Consider the following 26,117-nt stretch of genomic DNA (forward strand, 5'->3'; position numbering starts at 1 on the left):
TGGAGGACGGGGGGGGGGGGGGGGGGGGGGGCGCCCAAAGGCGGAGGGATCCTGCCTCTCCTCCGACGTCGAAGCGCGTGTGCGCACGCGGGCTCCGTTTCCCTCTTCCCTCCACTCTCCTCCCTTCCCTCCCCGCCCCGCCCCTCCCCGTCTCTTCCCCCCCATCTTTGAGTCTCCTCTGAGTCCCCGCGAAGTCAGTCATCGGTCTTCTCGCGAGAGTGCGGAGGCGCTGAGCCGGCTGCTGAAGAGCGGGTGCTGGTGGTGGCTGCCGAGTGTGCGGGCGCCTTGGGTGAGCGTTGGCCGTGCCTCTGTCCGCTTCCTCTTAGCCAATTGCGTTACCACACTTTGGAACCCCAGTTCCTTCTGGAAAAACTCTGGTATCTCCTATCGTTTCCTCTCCCCATGCCAGTGTCTTCATCTTCCCTTCTCCCTTCTTTCCCCCCCTCTCTCCCCCTCCCCTTTTTCATTTCCCTCCTCCTTTCTCTTCCCCTCTCCTTGCTCCTCCCCCCTTGTCTTCCCCGGCCTGCTCCCCCTTCCTCTTTCGCATCCCTCTTTTCCTCCTCCCCCTTCCTCTTCCCCTCCCCTCATCTCGTCTCCTCCTCCCCTCTTTCCCTCCTCGCCTCCTCTTCTTCCTCCCTTGGCCTCCCCTCCCCCTTCTTCTGTCCTTCCTTCCCTGGTTTCTGATCTTGCATGACCTTAGAGAAGTCATTTGACTCCTGTGGGCCTCAGTGCCCTTACCTGTAAAAGGAGGAGGTTGGATTCTTGCATCCTCCGAGGTCCACCCCAGCCCCATAAGTGTATGAATCACCCCAATGCCCAGGGAGCTAGGTTGGGCTGGGGGGGGAAGCCCCCCCTAACCATTGGAGGGATCAAGAGGGGCCTCCCGAGGGTGGTGGCACCTGAGCCGAGCCTTGAAGGAAGCCAGGGACTCAATGAGTCTGGGGTGAGGGCTGGAGGGAGAGCATTCCGAGCCTGTACAAAGGCTGGGAGGTGGGATTGTTCTGTGTGGGGGGAGCAGTAAGTAGGCCAGTTTGGCTGGGATATCTAGTTGAGGAGACAAGTGATGTGTTATCAGGAAAGACGGGTTGGAGTCATATTGTAAAGGGCTTTATTTATAGAGCGAAGGAGTTTCTCTTTCCCAGACACTTACATCATGGTGTGTCAGTGACCTAATAGCATCCAACTTTACACACCTAGTATTAAATCTGAGTACTGTAAGTTAAACATGGAGGTTGGTCAGAGCTGAGTTCCATGTTCACCACAGGCTAATCCGGCCTCAGACTCATAACATTTACTACCAATGTGACCCTGGGCAAGTCACTTAACCCCCATTACCTAACCAAAAAACAAAAACGAAACATATTCACCACTGCCTAGGGATAAAGACAATCTGCTGAGCATCTTTTGAGGCCCAGCAGCTTACTCCTTCACCACCTACAAAAAGTGAATTAATGTCGTGTTTGAATTGTGGACACATCTGCTCACAGAACTTGACTTTACATGTGATGAGTTTGTTTATGCCTAAGGGTAATTTCCTCTAGGAAAACTAGAACCTCTTCCCCTCTGCCCTCTAGATCTCAGTGAAACAATTGTTCTATGCTTTTTGGTTATTTAGTGCCAAGAGTTGTATGATATTTAAGCAATAACAAATCTTCCCATTGTCAGACCAGAAAAAAATAGCAATCTGAGAGAACAGTATTCTTGAATTATTTGTCTCGTGAAGATCAGGCGTCATCACAGTCAGTACTGATCTTTGAAGTTAGAGAGCTCAAATTCTATCCTCACTGTCACATGAGAAGACTAGATGGAAACTATACCATATGGATATTATTATCGAAACTTGTTACTCACATCATCAAGCTAGTCCTGAATTTGCTTAATTACCTCTGAAAGTAGAGATTTTGATCTTCATTCTTCTGAGTTTTCTCTTTCCCTGTTGATCCCCTTTCTCTAACTACTTATTTCTGTCATGTCCCATTTTAAAAAATCTTGCTTCTGAAGTGTAACTGCCGTCATCTTCAGGATTTTTCATTAACTTGTTTTACAGAATTAGGCCTTAGGTTGAAATTGAAAACCTTCAGCTTTTACCTTTGTTTCTTGATACTGTCACTGACAAGAGGGGCCTAATGGTTTAAGTTTTGTTGTTCACAAAAAAGTAAACGTATACCAGGGAACACATGTCTTGGGATGACACCTTGTAGAAGTGATTTAGATAGAGTTGGAAGAGAGGTATCTTAACATTCAAGGTCAGTAACATAACTGTAACTTTGAATTTCTACTTCACCTTTTATAATTACTAAGCTAGCTGGAGTCAAACTTCCTAAGAAAGCTTATTTAGTTACTTGTTTTTTTCCACTATTGCTGGAGTGGGTTTTTTTGTGTTTTTTTGGACTGATTCACCAAACTCAAAACATTTTGATTGAAGTTATCATGATTTCATATTTGAACTTTTTAAACACTTCTTGCAGTGTCTCCTCTGTTACCAAGAAAGCTGAGCCTGTGCCCTTCTTTTCTAGGGTTGATATTTACCAAGTATTTTATTGCCATCTTCTTGCTATTAGATATTAATTTGGGAGATAGAAATACAAAGCATTTTTAATATCTTCCAAATTAGTGACCTGTTCCCATTGGAACACTGAGATATCATGAAGTGCAGATCTAATGCTCTCTGATCCTAGCAGTGGGAAAGAAAGTTTCAAAGCCAGCTCCATTCTCCTCCCTAGGGAGGCCTCCCACTAGGCAAAGCTGGATATTAAGAACAAAGATTTTATGTGCCTCTTTGAAGTAGAGGCAAGTAAACTGAACTGAGGAGGATGAGCAATGGTACTCTTAGAATTTTCTGCTTCTGTGATGCCATGCTGAGAAAGACCTGACATTTTGTCTCTACCTAAAAATTAAGATACAGTATATAAAACAGAATTGAGCAAACTTCCTAAATCTCCTGGTTTCTTTTATGAAAATTGTATTAGGATGTAGTCAATAAAAATACTCTGTATGTTATCAGTCAAAGGGCATTTTTTAACTAGGAGAAAAAAAAGTCTGTTTCCTGTTTTACTGAACAGCTTTTCCCATTGTCCCTGAAAGCAAAGAAGCATTTCTAGTATCCCTGAAGAAATCAGTATTTATTTCTAGCAATTTACTACTTTGCCCTTAACACTCTTTTCATTTCCACATAGCAATCCAGTGTTTCTAAGCTCTTGATTGATTGGCTTTTATGTATGAAACAATGATTCTGAATCTTATTAGCAGCCAAATTCCTTTGTTAATAAATTCTATTTATTCTTGGTCAGGAACATGTGGCTTAAAATTACAGTTCTTGAATGTGCTGTTTTAGGAATTAAAAAAAAATTAGATTAATGGCCAAGAATATCCTTTTGTCACATATGCTTTAGTGAGTGGGGAGTTTTAAAACTGTGGGTATATAGGTTCTTTGGGGAGAGTTCCTACTATATTAATACCTCCTATTCGTTTAGTGCTTTGCAAAATCCTCACAGTCCTGTGGGATGGTAGTGTAAGTACTTCTATCCCCATTTTGTAGATGAAGAAACAGGCTTGGAGAAGTTTAGTGACTAGGGATCATAGGGTTATATATTTAGACCAGGAAGGGACCTTAAAGGGACCATTATGTCCAACCCCAAGAGAAGTAAAGTGACTTGGCCAGGATCACATAGCTAGTAAGTGGCAGAATTTGAATACAGGTATTCCTAATTCCAAGTCTAGGGCACTACCCATTCCGTCAAACTGATTCACAGAGCTGGCAGATGGTACTGGTATAGGAACCCAGATAGCTTTTCAACCATGCTGTTTCTAACCGACTATCAGGAGAGTAGATGAATTTGAGGTGTATTTCCAGTAGTGGTCATTTTGTGCTGATTAATCCATACACTTATTTTGTCCTCTCCACTCCCAACCCAGAGGTTCTTAACTTGGGGCATGTGAACTTGGCTTTTTTGTTTTTAATATTTTGATAACTATATTTGGATATAATTGATTTTTTTTATAATCTTAAGTGTTACACATTTAAAATGTTTTGAGAAGGGGTCCATAGGCTTCATTAGACTGCCAAAGAAGTCCATGACTCTTGTGGCCAACAACATCTGTAAGTAAGGAAACTAGCTAGGGTTAGCAGTATATTTGTGAAGGGAGACAGTGTTGCTCAATGAAAAGAGCTATATAAGACCTGATGTCAGAAGACCTGGGTTCAAGCCCTGTTACTTATTAGCTATCTAATGGGAAACTTCTTACCTTCTTTGAGCTTTTTTCTCCTCACTTGTATGGTTTTCTTCAGAGGATTGTTGTGAGAAACTTTTTTAACTTGTAAAATATGCTACAAATGAATTGCCATTGTTTTTAATAATACCTGGCCCTTATGTAGGTCAAACCCATTACCTATCCTAGTACCTTGTTCTGACCAGCTTGACTCTTCTTTTCTCATTCCCAAGCAAGTCATCACCTTACTATTTCTAGTAGAGTAGTAATTCACTAACCTATCCATTTGACCAAGATTATGAACTCTTGTCAGTCTGTTAGTATTTAGTATTTATACAGCTCCCACTATGTGCTTAGTATGTCGAATCCTAGGTAATGGTGGGAGATATATAGAATTTGATATGGCCGACAGCCTGGTTGACTAGGAGAATAGATAGTTATCACATAAAGAGATTTTAGATTATTATTAATTCCTGAATTATATTCCAAAGAATAGCTAAAAAAAAGTTAAGTCATTACTTATTTCCTGATGATGACACCTTCAGCTGAAGTGAATTTTTCAAATGTATTTTAAATGTCAGTCTACCATTCCAGTATAGGTGTTTATTACTTGGAAGAAAAAAGGCTAATGGCTACCTTCTTTCCAGAAGGCACAGAAAGTTTAGAGGGTTAAGTGTTTTGAGAGATTATAGAGGAAAGAATGTTTTCTTCTTCATGCGTCCTTGACCAGAATCATAGGATCATAGATCTAGAACTCAATGGAAGGAAGAAATCCAGGAAGCAAATGTTTATTAAGCACTTACTGTGCCAGGCACTGTGCTAAGCCCTGAGTATACAAATTCAGGCAAAAGAAAAGACAGTTCCTGCCCTCATGGAGCTTACTTGGCCTGAGCTGCTTCACAAAATGAAGGCTTCAGGAAGAACTCACCAATAAAAGCGGGGCAGGTCTTGCAAAAAGATATTCCAGGGTGAGCAGCCAGCAAATGTGGTTGCGTGTTCCAGGCTAAGGAAGCCTCAGGTGCTGAGAGTTCTTCAATGAGATGGTAATAGAGGCAAGATTTTGAAGTCCATAAAGTCTGGAACAGGACCAGGAGGACCTGAGAGTTTATCTAGTCTGATTTCCTTGTTTTACAGATGAGGAAGCTGAGGCCCAAAGAGTTTGTGATTTGCCCAGGATGATACAAAGAGTAACAGAGCTAGGATTCAAATTCAGATCTTGTTACTCCCAAATTCAGTGCTCTTTATACAGAACCAACCAGAAGGGTACAGTGCTAGATTTTGCCCCTTTTCTTCCCCATGTGTTTCTTAGTGGACTACCTAAATCCTCTTGAACTTTATCTCTACTTCTTATTTTTAGGCCCTGGCTTTCAGAAGTTCGGTGGCATTAATATTTGAAAAAGAAAGAGAACACTGGAATAGCTGGGTGAACGTCCCCAACCTCATTCTTTTTTAATACGTTTTCTCTATACTCGCACAAAATCTCAAGGGACAGTAGAAGTTTGACTTTTATGCAAAATAACTTTTTTAACCCTACAAAACTAGATAAAACTGAATTTTTGGCATTTATTTTGGTGAAAGGGGAAATACTATTTTACTAAACATTTGACCTTAAAAAATTAAATTCATGGTCAAGGGAAGTCTGCCAGTTTCCCCTCCTTGCTGAGTCAGTGATGACTTCTACTCAATATACAGTAACATTTGTGTTTTATATTCTGTGCTTTGGCAAGGTTATGATCTGATCCAAAAGGGAATTAATCTTCTGCCTTTACCTCTTCATATCAATCTAATTGTATTTTTTTTTTTTTGGCTTTTCATCTTCCAAGAAGGCCAGGGATTTTCCTAAAGAAGTTAGTGCCTAGTTTAGGAATTTGGGATTATGGAAATTTGAAATAATAGGATTATTTATTTAGGCCCTCTCATCAGCAGTATGTTTTCCTAACGTCAGCATCCCTGGGTGGCTGGTCTAGACTGTGCCAAAATGCTAATTTATGTTTATTATACTTCTTGGGTTAAACTGGGTCCAGGCTCTTTGTACATTTGCTCAGCATTGAGTCATCCTTTGGCCATTAGTTTTCAGACTGGTGACATTGCAGCAATGGCAGAGTATGGAATCTCAACCGGGCAGCGTGTGGTGGTGATCTGGGATAGGTCATCTCCAGTGGAAGCTTTGAAAAGTCTGGTGGATAAACTGCAGGAACTTGCTGGTGATGAGAGTCATGTATTTGTGGAAAACATCAACCAACTGTTACAATGTAAGAACTCGCCTTTAGCTCTTCTTTAGAGGGGCAGAAGGGTGTGATTGGATGGGTGAGCTTTCTGACCCCATTTGGGGTTTTCTTGGCAAAGATACTGGAGAGGTTTGCCATTTCCTTCTCCAGCTCATTTTTCAGATGAGGAAACTGAAGTAAACAGGGTTAAGTGACTTGCCCAGGGTCACGCAGCTAGCACGTATCTGAGTCGGTATGTGAACTCTGGAAGATGAGTCTTACTGACTTCAGGCCCAGCACTCTTATTTGCTCTATCTAGCTATCCAGTAGTGTGTACCTTCTCTCTTATCTTGATCTCTGGATTTTTGCTCTGGCTGACAAAAAAAACTGATGTGCTGTTGGATGGTCCTGTTCTTTTTCTGTTGAGAGATGATAGACAGAAGAGTATGTGCAGTCATAAAAGTACATCTTTACCTTACAACTGACTCTGTAATAGAAGAGGGAAAAAGCTCACTTAACTGTACTGTTTCTAATTTATACCTGTCCCTTAGCGTAGAGGTGGATCTAGGTGCATTGGGGAGAATAATAGCATGTCTGGAAGGGAGAATAGGGTAATAACTACAGAAAGTAACAGGGTGGTAGCACCTGTAAGGCCCATTGAACCACCATTAAACTGGGGAAGATAAACATCTCTTCTCCCATCTGGGGTCTGTGGTATTTCTACTCCTGGCATGCGGAGGAGGGTGCTCCTGCTGGGGCTCAAGCATTCTGAGTGATGCTTGTTATGGTCTTCATTTTGTCTTCTCAGCTGCTCACAAAGAATCCAGCTTTGATGTTGTTCTGTCAGGTCTGGTTCCAGGAAGTACAACACTGCATAGCACTGAGATTTTGGCAGAAATTGCTAGGATCCTTCGACCAGGTGGGCAAGTCCTTTTGAAAGAGCCAGTGGAGACAACTTCAGGTAAAGAAACTGTGTCCCTGTTCCTTTAATCTTCACTTGAAGCACTAAGCCAGGGTTTACAAGATGAGCTTAAGGTATCTGCTGCTAATCTTGAGATGGTGTGGAACCGTGGACCTTGAGATGAATTCTGAAAGCACTTTGAAAATTTAAAAGCATTTGACTGACATAAAGTACTATTTTAATTTTTGTCCCATTCTGTATAGGGCTTTTAATGATCTTCCTACAAATCTATTGTTATTATTCTTTTTCTTTTTGATAGTTAATGAAAGCAAAGTGAAGACAGCAGCTAAGTTATGCTCAACTCTGACACTCTCTGGGCTTGTGGAAGTGAAGGAGGTATGTTTACAAAGGAGCTGCAACTCACTTTACGGAAACATGGTATAGAAGGAATCTTTGTCTTCAAACTCATCCTTATGCCTCTGTACTGTTTCTGCCCCAGTAACAAAAAGTCCCTGAAGTGTATCACCAGAATGTCTATTGTTTAAAAGTGATGTTTCTTATTCCTTTTTGTTAGATTTTTCTTTGGGATAACGTGATTAGCCCTGTACCTTTAAAAACTGCATGTAGGCCTGACCTTGATTTCTGACTAGGTCACTGATTTATTCTATGATAGTTTGAGGTTTGTTGTTGTTGTTGGGGTTTTTTGTGCCTGCCTTTTTTTTCCCCTTTAAAATGGTAATGCTGTTTTCTGCCTATGTGGGAAGAAGAAATAGTAAGAAAAGAGGTAATATTTGCAAAGCACTCTAAATTTTGTAAAGATGGGCATAAACAGAGAGAAAAGTTGAATTCTAGTCATGACCCTGATCAGAGAGAAATTAAATATGAAGCATAACTAGATCCTCTTTGTAGAGGTTACATAGTTAATATCTGTATATTCTATTCTTTGGACCTTAGGTATGCTAAAAGATTATACTGTAACATTATAGCATGAGTGGATTTTGTTTTCAACATAGACTGAACCTTTTTTGTGCCTTGAATTTCAGTTGCAGAAGGACTCCTTAACCCCAGAGGAGGTCCAGTCAGTACAGGAGCACCTGGGTTACCAAAGTGACAGCTTGGTCTCTATTCAAATCACAGGCAAAAAACCAAACTTTGAAGTAGGCTCTTCTACCCAGCTTAAACTTTCCTTTCCCAAGAAGTCTGCTGTGTCAGGTAAGGGTAACCCATGATTATACCAATCTATTACCTTTTAATTCCATTCTGGGCCAAGCGGAGTATGTTAAAGACTAAACTAGGAGTCTGAATGGAGAGGTACTCCTTCCAGTAAATTAACCTTTCTAACACTTAGAAAGGTTTCATTTTTTATTGAAAAGAGGCTTGATAATCTACTAGTATAGTATGTTCATTCAGTTTCGTTGTGTTCTTTACATAGGCTAAGAGAGTTAGTTTTCCCTGCATGAGATTTCCCTAAAGATTATGTCACTTGTAAGATTATATTAATTTGCCCAGTTGTATTCAGAAAATGTTTCCTTATCTTGCCCTCTCCCCTCATTACTATTCTTACAATTTTAACAAAGAAAACTGGCTAAATTGAAATATGCAGGTAGGTTTTCAGATGCTTGATGGTGTCTTCACTTATTATTCTGATTTCCACAAGATCTTCTAGTAATCCTTTGGAAACCTTTGTGTTCAAGGTCACAAAATGAGCAGGAGCAGTGTAAACAAACAAGCTGCCCTGTTTGAAGGATTTGATCATGCAGTTGTGCTTGGGCTGATTTGAGGGTGTGTCTGAACCAACCTGTTTGAAAATTTGCCCCAGAATGAGCTTATTTCACTCAGCAACTCCTGATTAACTCCTGATTGTTAATTTTGTGGCCTGCCCAAAGGCAGTATCCTCTGATAGATTCTGAATCAAAAGCCCTGAGATCTGTTTCCAGCTTTGCCATTAACTTGTCATGCATGCTTTATTTTGGGTGCAAATCTTGGGGGCTTATTGGTCCATGTTTTTCCATTTGTAAAAAGGGGATGAAGCTTCCCTCACTAACATTGAATGGTATGATGCCAAGGTAGTTGGTGTCTATAGTTATTGTATCTCTATGAAGAAAGAACTTTTTAGTGTCACATAACCTGTATCTGGCTTCTCTTAATGTTTCTTTTGTTGGCTGATTTTAGAGAAACCTGCCGTGGATCCTAATGCTGTTAAGCTGTGGACACTTTCAGCCAATGACATGAATGATGATGGCATGGTGAGTGGGGCCCAACGCTGAACCAAGTGGTAGTTTGATTTACCTCCAGCAAACTTTTCAGGGCCTCCATGCTGGGTGTGAACAGTCATATATTAGAACCATGCCTGCTGGTCATGTTTGTCATGCTTTTGGGTAGAGTTTCAGCAGTGAAGTTACTGTCATTTTCACTTAGTTTCTACTTAACTTAAAAGATTTTCTTCCTGTTATTTGGTATAATAGACCCAAAATCAAATGAATGTTTTCACTTATAGGCTTTTTGTCACTTGAAAAAAAAATCATTTGGACTTATTTTTCAAGGGGAAAATGTCTGAATTGTGGGGGAAAAGTTACTTTTTATCCCTTCATCCTCATTGAACACCCACTTTGTAACAAAACAGCTGACATTATCTACATCTGGCTGTGGATATGACATTGCACACCTAGAGAAATTCTTAAGTCTTAACTCTTCTCTGGCCATTTGATTTTTCTTATCCTTTTCTCATCATTCACTTGCTAGCCCCCTTCCCCACCATCCACAAGATGAAAATTATATTGTATCTAGTCCATGCTATGTGCTCGGCTTTATAAAGTACTCTTTGTTATTTTCGGGCAATTCATGATCAGCCACTTTGTGACATCCTTCTGGGCATCCTTCCCTTGTTATCAGGAAGTACATAATAATTTTAATGTTAAACTGAACTTAATATAAGTAGGAAGGTAAACTTACTACCCCCCACCTCTAAATACCTTAAATTATATGTGAAAATGATAAATATAAATAATTTTTGTATTAGCTATGCTACTATTTCCCTCCTTTAGTATGACTAAATGAGAGCTTCTTAACTGAGGTAGCTTCTTAGTCAGTCATTAGACTAATCTGAACACCTTCCAGGATCTCATTGATTCTGATGAACTCTTGGATCCAGAAGATTTGAAGAAGCCAGATCCAGCTTCCCTACGGGCTACTTCATGTGGAGAAGGGACAAAAAGGAAGGCCTGTAAAAATTGGTGAGTGTTAGAGAAGGTTCATTACTTTCTTTCAAGGAATGTCTAATAAAACAGAGAAGAACTTACCTCTTAAAAGTACCTCCATGTGATATGGGTGGAGGGAAACAACATGTTGGGCTTTAAGTCCACCTTAATTGGTTCCATTTGTTATGTCTCACTTCTCTGGTATTACCTAGAACATCACAGAGAAAGTCGTTCCGTTGGTAATAGCCCTAGGTAAAGAATGGCTGGAAGGCTGGTGAAAAGACAGGGTCCTTGTACTCACTATAAACCGGTAGAAGGCATGTTTCAGGATTTGTGGGTTTCTAGTTCTTACAGTACATTGTCTCTTTATTTAGCACGTGTGGCCTAGCAGAAGAACTGGAGCAGGAGAAATCAAAGGAGCAGAAGAGATCCCAACCCAAGTCAGCTTGTGGAAATGTAAATATTTTGGTAGATTTTCAAAATTCAGAAAGTACCTAGGTTATATTTAGGCTTTATCCTAAAATTGCACATATACTATTTCTACCTATAAATAGCTTATGATCCAAATGATTACAAGTAAGACAAAGTGAAGTAGACCTATATTGGAGGTCTAACACCTACCTCTTAAGGGCATTAAGCATTCTCAGAGACCTTTTGCTGTTTTATGGTAGGAATTTCTCCTGCCTCTACCCTTTTTCTTTTAATTTTTACATGTAGACTTAGTATTTCACATGTGTATTTTGTTGCTTATTTTCATTTTCTTATTTGAATCCTTAACTTTGAATCTGCCTTGACATTCTAAAAACTTTCAGGTCCTGAACTCATTGTTTGCCATGGCATTGGATGTTCCTGACTTAACCACAGGAGACTATGAAGTTTTAGTATTTGTAGTCCTACCGAGCATGAAATTTTAGCTAGCCATGTTACTTCAGGACCACTTGGTGGGGAAAAAGCAACAAGATCAGGGATTACTTCTCTTGGTCTTTGAGTTTATGTTTCTTTAATTAGTAGACACCTTCAACTCCTACTTCTTTTTCTCTCAACAGTGTTATTTGGGTGATGCCTTCCGCTGTGCCAGCTGCCCCTACCTTGGGATGCCAGCCTTTAAACCTGGGGAGAAAATCCTCTTGAGTGAAAAAAATCTTCATGATGCCTAAGGCAAAATCACTGGGACTTGTGGGGGTTATTCCATTCCAAAAACTGACTCCAGCATTCACTTCAACAACCCTTCAAGCCCTGCCTTGTCTCATGCCTCTCTGGTTCTGCCTACACTCTGTGTTAGGATACTAGATGGGGTTGGCCTGGTGGACACACAGAAATTTGGGTATATATGCTGCTATGAACCAAAGGACTGAGATATAATCAGCCAGATTAATTTGTGTTGGGCTGTCTGATTCTTCAGTGGGACTTAAACTGGAGGTGTAGGGAACTTCCATCTAATTAATGCTGGCAGAAAGGAGAGATACACTGGAAGTTACTCTCTTCGTATTAGCATTTGGTAACCTGATCACACTGTATTTGGGACCTGAACCCAACCTCCCTGTCAGCTTGGATCATAATACCCTTGAACGTAGTTATCCTTTAGTATTAAGCTTCTGTGATGTATCACCAGACCACAGATCTGCCTCCTAAGTTTATCGATAACTAGCTACTTGTTCTGTGAGCAGCCACATTTGTTCAGTATGTAGTTATTGGAAAAGATAGCCAAGTGTTGTAAGAACTCCTTACAGTAACTAGCTTCCAATCCAGCTGGATATCTGAAACCTTTTGAACCTTCATATTTTTGAATCAAACTCAGCCTCACTCTTTCAGATCATTGTTATTGGGATTTGGCCATTAGTGAATTAGCATTAGAGCTGTGTCCTTTTTCCATAATGGTGAATTTGTAGGTGTTAGAATAATGTACTCTTATATACCAGCTCCTGGGGTGTGTGTGTGTGTGTGTGTGTGTGTGTGTGTGTGTGTGTGTGTGTGTGTGTGTGTGTGTGTGTGTGTGTGTGTGTGTGTGTGAGAGAAAGAACTGCACATGTGAATATAGTGTACTGCTTTGTACCAGCTCTAGGGGTGGGTGTGGGTGGGTGTTTGTATGTGTGTGTGTGTGTGTGGGTGGGTGTAAGAACTGACCCTACAGTAACCAAGAAAACACTTTCACCTCAGTGAGGGACCTAAGCTCACTTCTGTCTTTCGATAGCACATTCATATTTATTATCATATCTGATGCCACATCAGGGAGTCAGTGTCATAAACAAATAACCCTTCAGCTATGGAATGGAGTGGCCTTTCTTCATCTACCCAGAACTGTTCTGTGTGGGATCTGGACATCAGGACTCAAACCAGCTATAACTTACTTGGTGCAAGATTGACTTTTGTCTTTCTTCCTATTGACCTGTAAGGACTAGGATCCGATTTTGCCAAATGTTGACAAATGTGCGGATTTAGGGGAACTGGAATTTCAGCTGTGTGATAAATAAAGTGTTTTAAATAGTCTTACTCCTTGAAATGTGTGCTGATTGTCTTGCTTGCATTCCAGTATTCTGGTCCTTGCAAATAATTGTATGTTATGCTTTAAGGAAATGATAGTCCAAAGCGGTCTCACTAGCCTTAGCATCAGCAGATAGTTATGGAACAGAATACTACACTATAACTTCATTGACTTCCAGCGTCTGAATTCCTTTTGATGAGGTTGAGAGCAGAATGTCTGCCATTCCATTTGTGCTGAGGAGCCTATTATATAGTGCTCTTTGGACTCTGTTGAAGGCCACAACTTGCTGACCTGCTATTTACTTTGCTTCTCATGTGCTGCTTGCATTACTGTCAGTTAGGAACCAAACAGGTGTGATGTTACTTTCTGCCGCCGTCGATAGCCGTAAGGGCACGTCAAAAACCGCTGCCTTGTCACCCTGTAGGGTTCAGAAGAAAGCCAGCCAAATGTGGGACTGCTAGTGGGTTAGGGATGCTAGAGAAAAGGCTTGCAGATGCAGGGCTAAATTTGGTTTGGGAAGTTGCTACATCTCTAGCACGGAGGAAGTATCTGAAAAAAAGTAGGATGTTTATTAAACTTCAAAACCTGGGAGGCCGTGGCATTAGGAGTGGCTTTTGAACTTCAGTTGAACCCTTTTTTTTTTTCTGATGCTGAACCCTTAATTTCACTAACCATGTGATACTGGAAAGAAGGTACATTTTATATTTTCATCTCCTAGTACTTCCACTATTCCTCCTTCTTCCCCCAAGCTCTCCCATGGAACTTACAGTTGGTTTCATTGAAGAGAATGTCACATCAGCATTGGAAGATACCTTAGAGTTTAGTCCAATTGCATTGCAGATGAGGACTTATTGCAATGGATGTCATTTAGGATTGTAGGCAGGGGCAGCTAGGTGGCGCAGTGGATAGAGCACCAGCCCCGAAGTCAAGAGGACCTGAGTTCAAATCCAGCCTCAGACCAAACACTTGACACATGCTAGCTGTGTGACCTTGGGCAAGTCACTTAATGTACTGGCCGCGCCGACCTGCCGGCTGCGCGCCGTACCCAGCCCATCCCAGTTCACCATGACTCCGCCTACCACAGTCCCTGCCTCGACTTCCAAAATACCCAGATTCTACCCTTGCCACAGCGCCCAACTAGCAACTGCCAACATCAGACAGTCCCTCACAATTCCCCCTTTTTGTTTAATAGAGGGGCGGAGACGGGGTCTCCATACTAGGCCTTTGGTTCTGAGTGCCTCTATAGAACTTCTAAGAATCCTAAGAAAACCTCCTAATATAGTGGGTAGTAACAATAACAGTATAAATGCAAAAAGAGTTATAAATGCCCAATGGGTTACAAAGCAGGGGATGGGGAAAGACGTATGCTTAATCCAATCGCTAAGGTGATGAACAATATCATCAGTCTCGTGTTGGTGCCAAGTGTCAGATATGTTCTGCACCAGTCTAATTAACATCCATAAAGCCTGGAGTACAGAGGAAAGATTTGTAGCCTGGATCTGGGAAAGGGCACGGGTATCATTACATAAAATAGAAAAGAAAAGAGAGTGTCATTTATGCTTTGTGAAACGGTGTCGCAAGTGGCGTTATGGTTTAAGGGTGTTACACAAATGGATCAATATCAGCCATCGCATGGCAACTGCTGTCTCAATTCCAGCCACATAAGTTCATTCCCAATGTCCTGAGTAGCCAATGCTACTTTTTTGAATCTGCTCCTCCAGCTGCTGATCAATATCAGCCTGCACTTGGAGGGCTTGGGCGAATTTATTGGCCAGTTCCTCTATTTTTGAGGCAAGCAATTGCTGTCCACTATATAAGTCCTGTATCTGGAACTCCTCGAAGATGGATGCTGCCAACGCCAGTGCCCCCAGACATTCTCTCTTGTGTCCCAGGACACTGGAGCTGAGGCAACCTGTGGCAAAGTCCTGATCGCGCAAAAAGTGAAAACAGTTTACTCAGTTTAGACATCCTAACTGTCTTTTCTTTCTGCTCTCTCTGAATTTTCTGTTGACTGTGTTTCTTCTCCTATCCTTGTTGTGTCTCCCGGGGCTTCTTCAACTCGTTTTGTTCTTCTTTCTGGTACCCAGCGGCTCTGGCCATCAGAATCTGTAAGACATAAATACCCCGGCCCTCTCCACAACACTACAGATGGGCCTTGCCAGTTTCCCTCATCGTCCTTCCAGAGGACTTTCTGGTTAAGGGATGGTACATGTAGTGCTGTTTTTAAGGGGCCAGTTGAATTACAAGTGGGTGGTGTTATTAGCTGTAGCATGCTAGGGGATAGGCCCGTGTCTCTATCTAGACAGAGAATATTGTATGTATATAAAGCTTTATCCACATCTGCTTGGGTAGGCCACTGCCCTGAGCCCCGACCTCCTACTCCCCCTTTTTGTTTACTGAGGGTAGCTTTCAAGGTACGATGGGCTCGCTCAACAATAGCCTGACCTGTGGGGTTATAGAGGATTCCTGTAACATGCTTAATGCCAAAGGATGTAAAAAAGGCAGTCATTTGTGTAGATAAATAGGCAGGCCCGTTGTCAGTTTTAATGACATGAGGGATCCCCACAGAGGCAAAACAATGGTACAGATGCTTAATAACTGATGGGGTGTTCTCCTTACTGGATACAGTGGCCATTATAAATTTGGAAAAAGTATCAATGCAGACATAGATAGTGACACGGCCAAGATGAGTGACATCCATTTGCCACAAGTCATTGGGAAAAAGACCTCGTGGGTTAATCCCTTTACTGGGTGGAGGGGGGAGAAAAGGAACACAGCGCACACATCGCCTCACAATTTGTTGAGCCTGTTCACGAGTTAAACCATACAGGCGTCTCAGGGAGCTGGCTGGTAGGTGTAAAAAATCATGGGCTTGTTCAAGAGGGGTGAGGACTGGCAGTAGAGAGCACTGTAAGGCACGATCCGCTACATCATTGCCTTCAAAAATGCCTCCTGAGGTGGACTGATGAGAATAAACATGGAGAATGTAGAGGGGGTTGTTTCGCTGCAACAAAATTTGCTGTAATTCCCTCAGGAGAGAGGATATGGTGGACTTATGAGGTTGGAGGACGGCGTCCTCTATGCATCTAAGAACCTTTACTGCATATAGACTATCAGAGATTATGTTTATAGGCTCAGGATATTTACGGCAAGCATGGAGGATGGCAAAGAGCTCATTTTTCTGGGTAGAGTCATAGAGGGTTTCTAATACTGTTATTTCCTTGGAGGTCTCATGATAAATAGAGGCCTTATTGTTTTTTGTAGCATCAGTGAAAACATTTGAGCCTTGAACAGGTTCCCCCATAACCTTTCGTTGGGGTGGTACTAAGGTTATTTGCTCTAGCATAGGGAGAAGCAGGCAGGAGGAATGAGGACTTATCTCGGCCCATTGGGAGCAGCATGCCCAAGACCAATAGGTTTGCATAATGGCTTCTCGCTGTCCAGGTTCAAAAATCGAGTAAAGTAAAGGTCGCTGCCCAGACAAGTGGACAGCCCTTTGTACTGCAGCTAAGGCTAGTTCCCCTAACATCTCATAATAATTTGGCAGTACCTTGTGAGCCTTCTTTGCATATACAAATTCTAACAATTTGGGACCTTGGTGTATAACACAAAAAGGGCTCTGTTGATTGACCAGGAGACCTCTATTCTACCTTTGGGGTCCCATCTAGCGGTCTGGGCCTGGGCAGCAAGTGAGAATATTTGGGACACTGCTGCCTTAGCAGCAGGAGTCCATGCCCGAGGGGAGTTCAAATCTGAATTTCCTTTTAATATATCATATAAAGGCTGCATTACAGCAGGAGGAATGGGTGTGCGGGCCCTGAGCCATTGGATCTGTCCCACTAACTTTTGGAGTGATTCAAAGTGGTTATCTTATCAAGCCCTAGTTCAGGAATTTGATTGCTAATAGAAACAGCCTCCATACGAAGGCCTAGGTATGTGAGTGGGTACTTTTGTTGGACTTTGTCAGGGGCCACCACCAAACCATAATGAGCAAGTGCAGAGATGGTTTCTTTTACTAATCTTGCTAGTGTCTCATCACTGCTAGTGGCTAATAAAATATCATCCATATAATGAAGTATTGTGGCTTTAGGCCATTTGTCCCTGATAGGGTCCAGCACTCTTCCCACATAAGCCTGACATAAAGTGGGACTGCAGCACATCCCTTGGGGCAGGACCTTCCACTGATATCTTAAATCTGGTCCTGCATTATTGGTAGTGGATATGGTAAAGGCAAATCTCTTTCTATCTTCTGGGGATAATGGGATAGAGAAAAAACAATCTTGGATGTCTATGACTGTCACAGGCCATCCAGAAGGCACTAAATTAGGAGAGGGAAGGCCAGGCTGTAGGGTTCCCATGGGCTCTAGGGTGGTGTTAACCGCCCTGAGATCTATTAACATTCGAAATTTCCCTGATTTCTTTTTTATTACAAACACTGGGCTGTTCCAGGGGCTGGACATGGGCTCAATGTGCCCCACCTGTAACTGGTGCTGCACTATATCACGTAAAGCCTGGGCTTTCTCTGCAGGGAGGGGCCATTGGGGTACCCAGACTGGGTCATTAGATCTCCATGTTAGAGGAGTGGGTCTGATACAAGAAAATTTTTGCTGTTGCCCAATGGCCCCAATTAAAAATCCTGCGGGGGTGGTATATAAACAGATGCACCACAAGCCTTCAAAATATCCCTTCCCCATAAATTGTATCTCAAACCTGTAACTACTAGGGGTCGGATGGTCCCTTGCTTATCTGCGAATTGCCAGGGCAGCTCCTCTGCTGATACCCATGCTTGTTGTGCCCCTCCGACCCCATTGATCGTTGTGGCATCAGGTTGGACTCGCCAAGAGGGGGGGCCAAAATAGTCGTGAGATGACAGAACGATCAGCTCCTGTATCTAATAATCCCTTGAAGAATCTCCCCTTAATTTGGATAGTTGCCCATGGCTTACTGTATTCTATTTGTTGTACCCAATTAATATCATTATTGTGGCTATCCAGTAGGGGGAGGGCTTGAGCCAGCACCTCCCCTTTGTCTATGTAAGCTGCTGAATCATGTGGGTTAGTTACTATAATCTGTTGCTGGGGCTGGTGAGCAATAACCGTGGTATGGACAATACCTGGGGTATATGATGAAAGGCCCACCACGAGGGCTATTTGGAAGGTAGAGTCAAGCCCAGTCACTGGCACTATGGTTGTGTCTCCAGGGTCGATCTGGAAGTTCCCTTTGCTAAGAAGGGGAAATCCGAACCACTGGGTAGAAGTCGGAGGTACTCCCAATGCAGCCCCGAGAGCGCATTCTGAGGGGGTTGGGCTTCCATCTGGTAAGCTTGTTGAGGGGCCCTCGAGGGGCCCCTTTCCCGTTTCCGACTTTGGCTTGCGGCACTCCTTAGCATAATGGCCGGATTTGTTACAATTGTAACAAATTACCTTAGGGCAGGCTCCACCAGGTTTCTGGCGGCATTGCGCCTTGAACTGACCGGCTTTTCTGTATAGATAGTACAATTTAGTCTCTTTTGTTTTCAGTACTTCTGATAGTTCTCTCCAAGCGGCTGCCTGGAGGCGGGCCACAAAATCCGGGAAGGGTTTATCAGGACCTTTTTTAATCTTGGTCAGGGAGGGCCTTTGTTTCCCCAAAGCCTGAATCTTACTAAAAGCCCATAGGGCACATTGGGAAACAGCTGCAAACGCTGTATTTAGTGCGTCTTTTAACTCCTTAAACTTCTTCCATTCTAAAGGGGCCCAGGTCCTCCCTCCGATGGATAGGTGTGGGGGAGGGGGCCGTCCCTCCACGTAGCTTTCTTGGCTCCTGCTCTCCCGCTCCCGCCCTCCTGCCCGGCTTTGCTTTCTTTTCTCTTGCTTATTTTCCCATTCCCTGTTTCCAGTGTCCTCTGTCTCGCTCCCTGAGTCTGTCTCACTCCTTGAGTCTTCCTCACTACTGATTTCCGCTTCTTTCACTCTTTTATACACTTCTTTCCCTTGCATCTCCCGATCCGGGACCTTAACAAACAACTGACCCATCTTCCTTCCTTCACCCTATTGGCTAAGGGTCTCATCTCTCTTCCTGCGACCAGACCAGCTGATCCACGGGGCCTCTGGCCTATTTCCTCTGCCCCACGTTGGGCGCCACTTGTACCGGCCGCACCGAACTTCTGCCGGCCGCGCGCCATACCCAGCCCATCCCAGTTCACCACGACTCCGCCTACCACAGTCCCTGCCTCGACTTCCAAAATACCCAGATTCTATCCTACTCTTGCCACAGAGCCCAACTGGCAACTGCCAACATCAGACAGTCCCTCACAACTTAACCCCAATTGCCTCACCAAAAAAAAAAAAAAGGATTGTAGGCAGATGCTAGATGGAAATCTGATCTAATCAATGTAATGAGAAACAGAATTTCACTGTTGGAAGTGGCCTCCATGGCAATCTAGTCCCATCCATACCTGAAAAAATAACCTCTACCACATGATCAATAAATGATTACCTTTGCTTTGAGTCCTTCAAAGAGGAGGAGCCCACTACCTCTTGGGGCAGTGGATTCTAATTTTGGAAAATTCTAGTTAGGAAATGTTTTCCCTACATTAAGGCTAAATTTATTTGTGCAATTTCTACTAGTTGCTCCTAGTTCTGCCCTGGGGTGCCAAACAAGTCAAATCTCTTCCATGTAACAGCCTTCAAATTTGTGAAGGTGCTATCATGTGTCTCACCCCAATTTCCATGTCTCTCCAGGCTAGACATCCCTCTTCCTTTAACTAATCTTCATATGGCATGTCAAGGCCTTTCACCATTCTAGTCAACCTTTAGACAATGGCCTTCCTAAAATGTAGCACCCAGATCTCAATAAAATATCCCAGATGTTGACCCGGTACACTCGGATTCATTTCCTTATTTCTGGATTCTAGGCCTATCTTAATGTAACCTGAGTCTCATTAGCTGTTTTGCCAGCCGTATCACATTGTTTTCTCAAATTGAGTTTGCGTTCCACTAAAATCCCTCGATCTTTCTCAGAAAAACTGCTACCTAGCCATGCTTTTGCCCACAACAGCAACAACCTGTGAAGCTGATTTTTTGAAGCCAACTGTATGATTCCTATTCAGTTTCATCTTATTAGATTTGGCTTTGTTTTACCTCGTAAAGATCTTTTCAAATTCTGACGTATAATCCATCTTATTAACTTTCTCTCCAAACTTTGTATCATCTGAAAATTTGAGAAACATGCTGTCAATGCCTTTATCCAAGTCACTAATGAAAATGTGAGCAGAGGACCAAGTAAAGGTTATTGGGGGCACCACTGAAGACTTTCAAAGTTGGAGTCAACTAATTGCACACTTAGCACTGAAAAAGACCTTGGAGATCTAGCCGCTCACCTCAAAGAGGAAGCTGTGTCCCATAGAAATTAAGTAACTTACTTGGAAAGCTATGTCCTCCGGTGCTGAATCAAGTGCTTTTTCCACTGCATCATGAGTGGGACTGGAATTCAGAGAATCTATGAGTTATTCTTGACTTGCAAGTCCTTTTTCCTGCTTCAGATTTTCCCTCTGGTGGTCATCAAGGAAGGAACATAATTTTACTTTCCATCCACCTCAGAGATTGATCCTGAAGTTTAATGTCTTTGTTACCAGATGCTCTTCTGAATGAAGGAAATGGATAAACCTGAGGTTTAAGCAGTGGTGAAAAGGCAGTTTTGCTGGGCCAAGGTGTTCCGGAAAAAGTGAACTCTAATGAATTTTGATTTATCCCAGTCCAAAATATGTGACCTTTCTTAGATGGAAAAATAGAAATTCTCAACATTCTTACCCTTGTTTATCTCATTTTCTCCTCTATAAAATGAGATGAATTAACATGTTGTGAGGAAATACTGATAATTTATTCATAAGGGGATCACGTCAGCACAAAGGCTGGTTACATGGGATATTTATAGTCACCATCATCCTGCACGCTGGGGACAATAAATTATTAATGAATCCACTATTAATGCTCCCTTAGCACCCATGCAATATGTTAATATCTATAAATTATTGAAATTAGAGTTATTACTAAACCCTGAGGTTTATGATTATTTACTTGTTTCCTATCAGTACTCTTCATAGGGATGGGTTTTTTTGTTTGTTTGTTTTTTTGCCACTGCTTTAATTGGTTTCTCTTCAGAGCAGCAGACAGGATGGAATGGTGAACATTGAAGGTCTCAGAGGTAATTCCCTAGAGATACCTGTCTGTCCAACAGGCAAGCTTGGCTTCCTGATTGGCATTGTTTTTGTTTTTTGTTTTTTTTTTGGTGAGGCAATCAGGGTTAAGTGATTTGCCCAGGGTCACACGGCTAGTAAGTGTCAAGTGTCTAAGGCAGGATCTGAACTCAGGTCCTCCTGACTCCAGGGCCGGTGCTTTATCCACTGCACCACCTAGCTGCCCCACACACTCATTTTTTAGATGAGGAGACTGAGGCCCAGAGAGTTAGGCAATTTGCCACAGGTCACACAGGTAGTAGGAGAAACAGCCCAGATTCCAATTGTTTGTGTGACTCCAAATTTTTCTACTGCACCTTATACACACTTACTCTGAAACTTAAAGAATTTCCTAGGAGATTGAGGTTAAGTGACTTACCCAGGTTCAGTCTATGTCAGAAGTAGGACTTGACCCCAGGTCATCCTGACTCCGAGGCCAGCCCTCCATTAAACAGGCTTCCTGCTTCTGATGCAGCTACAACTAAATATAAAGTATAGTGAAGTGGAACGGTCTTATAGGGTTCATCTTGCCCCTGTGGGAGCCTTGTGACCTGATTCCAGCCATAGTTACTCAGGGCTAACAGGTTCTGAGAGGATGAAATGCCTCCTTATTAGCTGTGGAGCCAGAAAAGCTGATGACTCAGTCCATGCTTAAAAGGAGTCAATCCTACCCTCAACCCTCTCTTCCTTTTTGGCTATAAATTATGTCAGATTTGTTTCCTGCTGTTTCCCAAGAGGGGAGGTGGTGGCTTTCTCTAAATCCTGCTAAGGACCCCCTTGTGGCCACCATCACATGGCATCACAATACACGTCCTGCCCCAGCAAGTCTGAGCCTGGGTTTGGGCTGCCCCTTTTGTGTTATAGGCAAATTAGTACCTACCTCAAGATAGATATGTCTGTCTGGCTGCAGGTGAGCTTTGTGAAGTCAAGATGACCAGAGTTCCTAGGTCCCATTAGGCTGGAGCTGAGTGGTGGCAAAGGGAGAGCCCCTGGCAACTATTTCAGTGCTTTTGGAGAAGCTGGCCATCAGGATTAGCTTGAGTCTGGCTGTTTTACCAGCAGACATGCTCCAGGAATTGTTTAGATTGTGCAGAACCAAGGTGAAATTTAAAATGCCTGATTAGCAGTCCTGAAAGCTGCTTTGTTTTGATAGTTTGAGTGTCGGCCTCTAGATTGTTATAACAATAGTTATAAGTTGTTACTGAATCCTATTTTATGTCTGTTAATATTGTATGGTGGGAACAAAAGCCTGAGAATGTGACCTCAAGTATTGTGGTTAATGTAAACAGCAAAAAGCAGCTCCATCCCATGAGAAAACTTGCATGAGACCCTGGGCCCTCCCCGGCACTCTGCCTTCTTGGTCATGTTGCTGTATAATATCTGACCTGACCTGGGGTTGGTGTGGAGATCTATCACTGTCCTCCTGCTGGGCCTCATGGGTAAGGTCCCCGCCAGTAAAACCTATTTACAACCAAGCTGGCATGCGCTCCTCTTCCTTCGGTATCACAGTAACCTCTCAGGTTACTCAGGATAGTCTGTCATCTTACTACAGTTGGCATAACCAGTGCGGAACAGATCTGCCATCTTACAACTGGTGCAGTCGCCAGGATAATCTGCCCCCTTACAGATGTACACAGTCTCTTATCCTTAGCATTTCTTTTATATGTAGAAATAAATTACATGTTTTATACCTGATTCATATTGTATGATGTTGTGCCTTTTACCCCTTTTTGTGGAAACCTTAGATGTGAGATAGAATCTAACTAATAAACAAATTTGTTCCCAGAGCCCAAGGATGGGGATGTAATAAGTTTGAGTACAGTAAGCCTAGCCTCTCTTTTCCTTAGGAGCCAGGCTCCTCATGACTGAACCCAGAACAAACTTCATCCCTGGTACAGAACAAAGAGTAGGAGCGATACTCCAGCTCCTGGGGACCTAGGACAAATTTCTCAAGGTCAGAGAAGTAATTGTGATTTCAAGAGGGAGAAGATGCTAATAACTAGGGAGATTGAGGAAGGCACCATGGAGGAGGTGTCACCTGGGCTATGCTTTGAAAGAAGCTGGCAATTTTCTGAGACAGGAATTGAGGAACAGGGAGATATAAGGAAAGGAACAGCAAACAGACCCATATGATTAGAATAGAGAGTGCATAGAGAGAAGTAATATGAAATCAGACTGGAAAGCGGGGTGAGAGGCCCAATTGTGCAGAAGTTTTGGGTCCTGCAGAGCTCCTTGCTCTGAAGAACTGGGCAATTAGTATTGGATTTGTGGGTGCTCAGCAGCTGGGAGAAAGTTCTGGGCCATTAGGTCACATAAGGGCTATTAGCTTCATGGTCACAGAATCTGTATACAGGAGTGCCCTCTGGTGCTTTGTTAAAAATCAACCCAGTTTGATTTCTGCATCTGAGACTTAATGTGGCGGATTATAGCAGAGTCTGTCCATTTTTAAAATTCAATTCAATACGTATTAAGAACCTATTATATGCCTGGTAGTGTGGTATACCAGACAGATACAAAAAGGAGAAAAAGACAGCCCTGCCCTCAAGGAGTTTACAATCTAAGAGGGTGGGACAGGGAGATAACATGCAAACAAATATATACAAAGCAAGCTAGGCACCGGATAAAAAGGAAATAATTAACAGAGGGAGGGCATTGGGATTAAGAGATACTGGGGAAGGCTTGCTAGGACTTGGATTTTAGTTGGGACTTAAAGGAAGCCAGGGAGGTCAGTGGTCAGAGTGGAGGAAGGAGAGCCTTCCAGGTGTGGGGGACAACCAGAGAGTTGAGGGATGAAGTGTCTTGTTCATGGAATAGCCAGAAAGCCAGTGTCACTGGATCTAAGAGTATGCATTGGGGAGTAAGGTGTAAGAAGACTGGAAAGGTAGGAAGGGGGCTGGGTTGTGAAGGGCCTTGAATGCATTTTGAGCAAATGCAAATACAAAGAGCATTTTGTGTTTGTTCCCTGAGGCACTAGGAAGCCACTGGAATTATTGAGTGTGTGTGTGTGTGGGGGGGTGACATAGTTGGACCTACATTATGGAAAATCACCAATTGGAGGATGGATTAAAGTAGGGAAAGACTTCAGGCAGGCAGACTCCCCAGCAGGCTATTGCAGTAGTCCAGATGTGAGACGATGAGGATCTGCACTGAAGCGGTGGCAGGGCCAGAGGACAGAAAAGAGTATATCTGGGAGATGTTGCAAAGATGAAATCAATAGGCCTTGGCAACAGCCTGGATGTGCAGGAGGGAGGGAGGGTGAGAGATAGTGAGGAATCCAGGATAAATCCCAGGTTGTGAGCCTAAGGGACTGAGAAGATGGTATTGCCCTCTGCAGTAACAGGGAAGGTAGGAGGTGGGAGGAGGACATAGAGGCAAAGATAATGAGCTCTGTTTTGGATGTAGTAAGTTTATTTTTTTCCCCGCTTCATAGTGTTTTTTTTCAATTACATGTAAAGGTAATTTTCAACATTCACTTTTGTAATATTTTGAGTTCTAAATTTTTCTTTCTCCCCAAGACAGCAAGCAATCTGGTATAGGTTATACCTGTATACTCATATTAATCAGATTTCCACATTAGTCATGTCCTGAAAGAAGAATCAGAACAAAAGGGAAAAATCATGAGGAAGGAAAAAAAAAAGTGAAAATAGTATGCTTCAATCTGTATCCAGACTCCATAGTTCTTTCTCTGGATGTGGATAGCATTTTCTATCATGAGACTTTTGGAATTGTCTTGGATCATTGTGTTGCTAAGAAGAGCTAAGTCTATCATAGGCCATTTCATCATGTTAGAGAGGGAGGAAGGAGGAGAAAATGATAGAAGGTCTCTGAGTGATGGGAGATGAGAAAGAGAAAAAGGAGTTTACTGCAAGTATCCTCAGTTTTTCTGTAAATTATGAGGTAAAGTTTTCAGATGAGAGAGTCGAGGAAAGGAAGCCATGGGAGGTTGGTGGAGGGATGAAAAGATCTGGAAGAGCTGTTGTGGAGAGTGAGATAGTGAGTTGATAAGGGAGGTATGGTAGGATTGCCTAGCAGTAGTGAAGGCCCAGTTGAGGATAAGACTGTCAGACTTGGAGTCAGGAAGACTTGAATTTGAATTCTGATTTAGGCACCTGTTAGCTTTGTGACCTTGGGCAAGTCACTTAACCTCTCAACCTCAGTCTCCTCTTCTGTAAAATGGGGGTGATAATAGCACTTAATTAAAATTGTAATGAGCACCAAAAAAGATAACTTGCATAAAGTGCTTTGCAAACCTTAAAGTACTATGCAAGTTATTATTATTATTATTATTATTAGTTATTGTTGTTGTAGTAATAATAACAATGATAATTTCCATAAAGATCCTGTCATATTAATACCACCTCTGGGCTTGCTCTCTATTATTTATTTTTAAGGGCTCTATACTGTAAAGAATTGCTTAGGGAGCCTTGAACCTAACCCTCATTTCTGTTATGATAAGCATTTCCTTGAGCTGGGGAGGTACAGAGAGGAACTGAGCTTCTGTTGGTAATCCTGCCTATAAACAGGAGGGAAAACATAAGGGAAGGTACTTGTAGAGAACGTGTCAGGCAGCTTTAGTAGCAGTAGCCTCTCAGATTTCGCTATCTTCTTGACATTGATAGATTGCTTTCCTCACAACAACCCCATGAGTCAGACATTGTAAATATTTTCGCTTCATTTTATAGATAAGGAAACTGAGGTTAGTAAGTGATGAAACCAGGATTCTTATCCAATTTCAGTCTTCTTTCTATTCTCCCAGGCTGCTTCCTAGGTGGTACATCAAGCCCTGGGGCCAGCTGCGTGCTGGAAGAATTAGAAATAGAACTTATTGTCTGTAGCTACATCCAGAAAGTGTACCTCCTCACAGTGAGAAATCATAAAGTCCTGAGAGACAGTGTCATGGGGTCAA

General features: G+C 42.6%; 1 protein-coding gene across 3 annotated transcripts; it reads left to right on the plus strand.

The window, feature by feature from the left end:
• Positions 1-142: 142 nt before the first annotated feature.
• Positions 143-13,014, plus strand: CIAPIN1 (cytokine induced apoptosis inhibitor 1). Of its 3 annotated transcripts, none has more exons than XM_027869803.1 (9): positions 143-289; positions 6,280-6,461; positions 7,264-7,377; positions 7,637-7,713; positions 8,361-8,529; positions 9,490-9,563; positions 10,435-10,550; positions 10,889-10,970; positions 11,561-13,014. In XM_027869803.1, the coding sequence occupies exons 2-9, from the start codon at positions 6,305-6,307 to the stop codon at positions 11,669-11,671; spliced, it is 900 nt and encodes a 299-aa protein (XP_027725604.1). In that variant the 5' UTR covers positions 143-289; positions 6,280-6,304; the 3' UTR covers positions 11,672-13,014. The 3 variants fall into 3 exon arrangements, with proteins under 3 accessions (XP_027725604.1, XP_027725602.1, XP_027725603.1); XM_027869801.1 differs by having other exon boundaries at positions 144-289; positions 7,225-7,377; XM_027869802.1 differs by lacking the exon at positions 143-289 and adding an exon at positions 295-377 and having other exon boundaries at positions 7,225-7,377.
• Positions 13,015-26,117: the final 13,103 nt, after the last annotated feature.

This window comes from Vombatus ursinus, unplaced genomic scaffold (genome assembly GCF_900497805.2).
Source record: "Vombatus ursinus unplaced genomic scaffold, bare-nosed wombat genome assembly UNPS02014793.1, whole genome shotgun sequence".
NCBI classification, from domain to species: domain Eukaryota; kingdom Metazoa; phylum Chordata; class Mammalia; order Diprotodontia; family Vombatidae; genus Vombatus; species Vombatus ursinus.

Excerpts from the sequence above, each read along its gene's own strand:
- CIAPIN1 (XM_027869801.1), top strand. The coding sequence starts at position 6,305 with ATGGCAGAGTATGGAATCTCAACCGGGCAGCGTGTGGTGGTGATCTGG. Across the intron at positions 6,462-7,224 it reads CATCAACCAACTGTTACAAT|CTGCTCACAAAGAATCCAGC; the intron begins GTAAGAACTCGC and ends TTGTCTTCTCAG. Across the intron at positions 10,551-10,888 it reads AGGAAGGCCTGTAAAAATTG|CACGTGTGGCCTAGCAGAAG; the intron begins GTGAGTGTTAGA and ends CTCTTTATTTAG.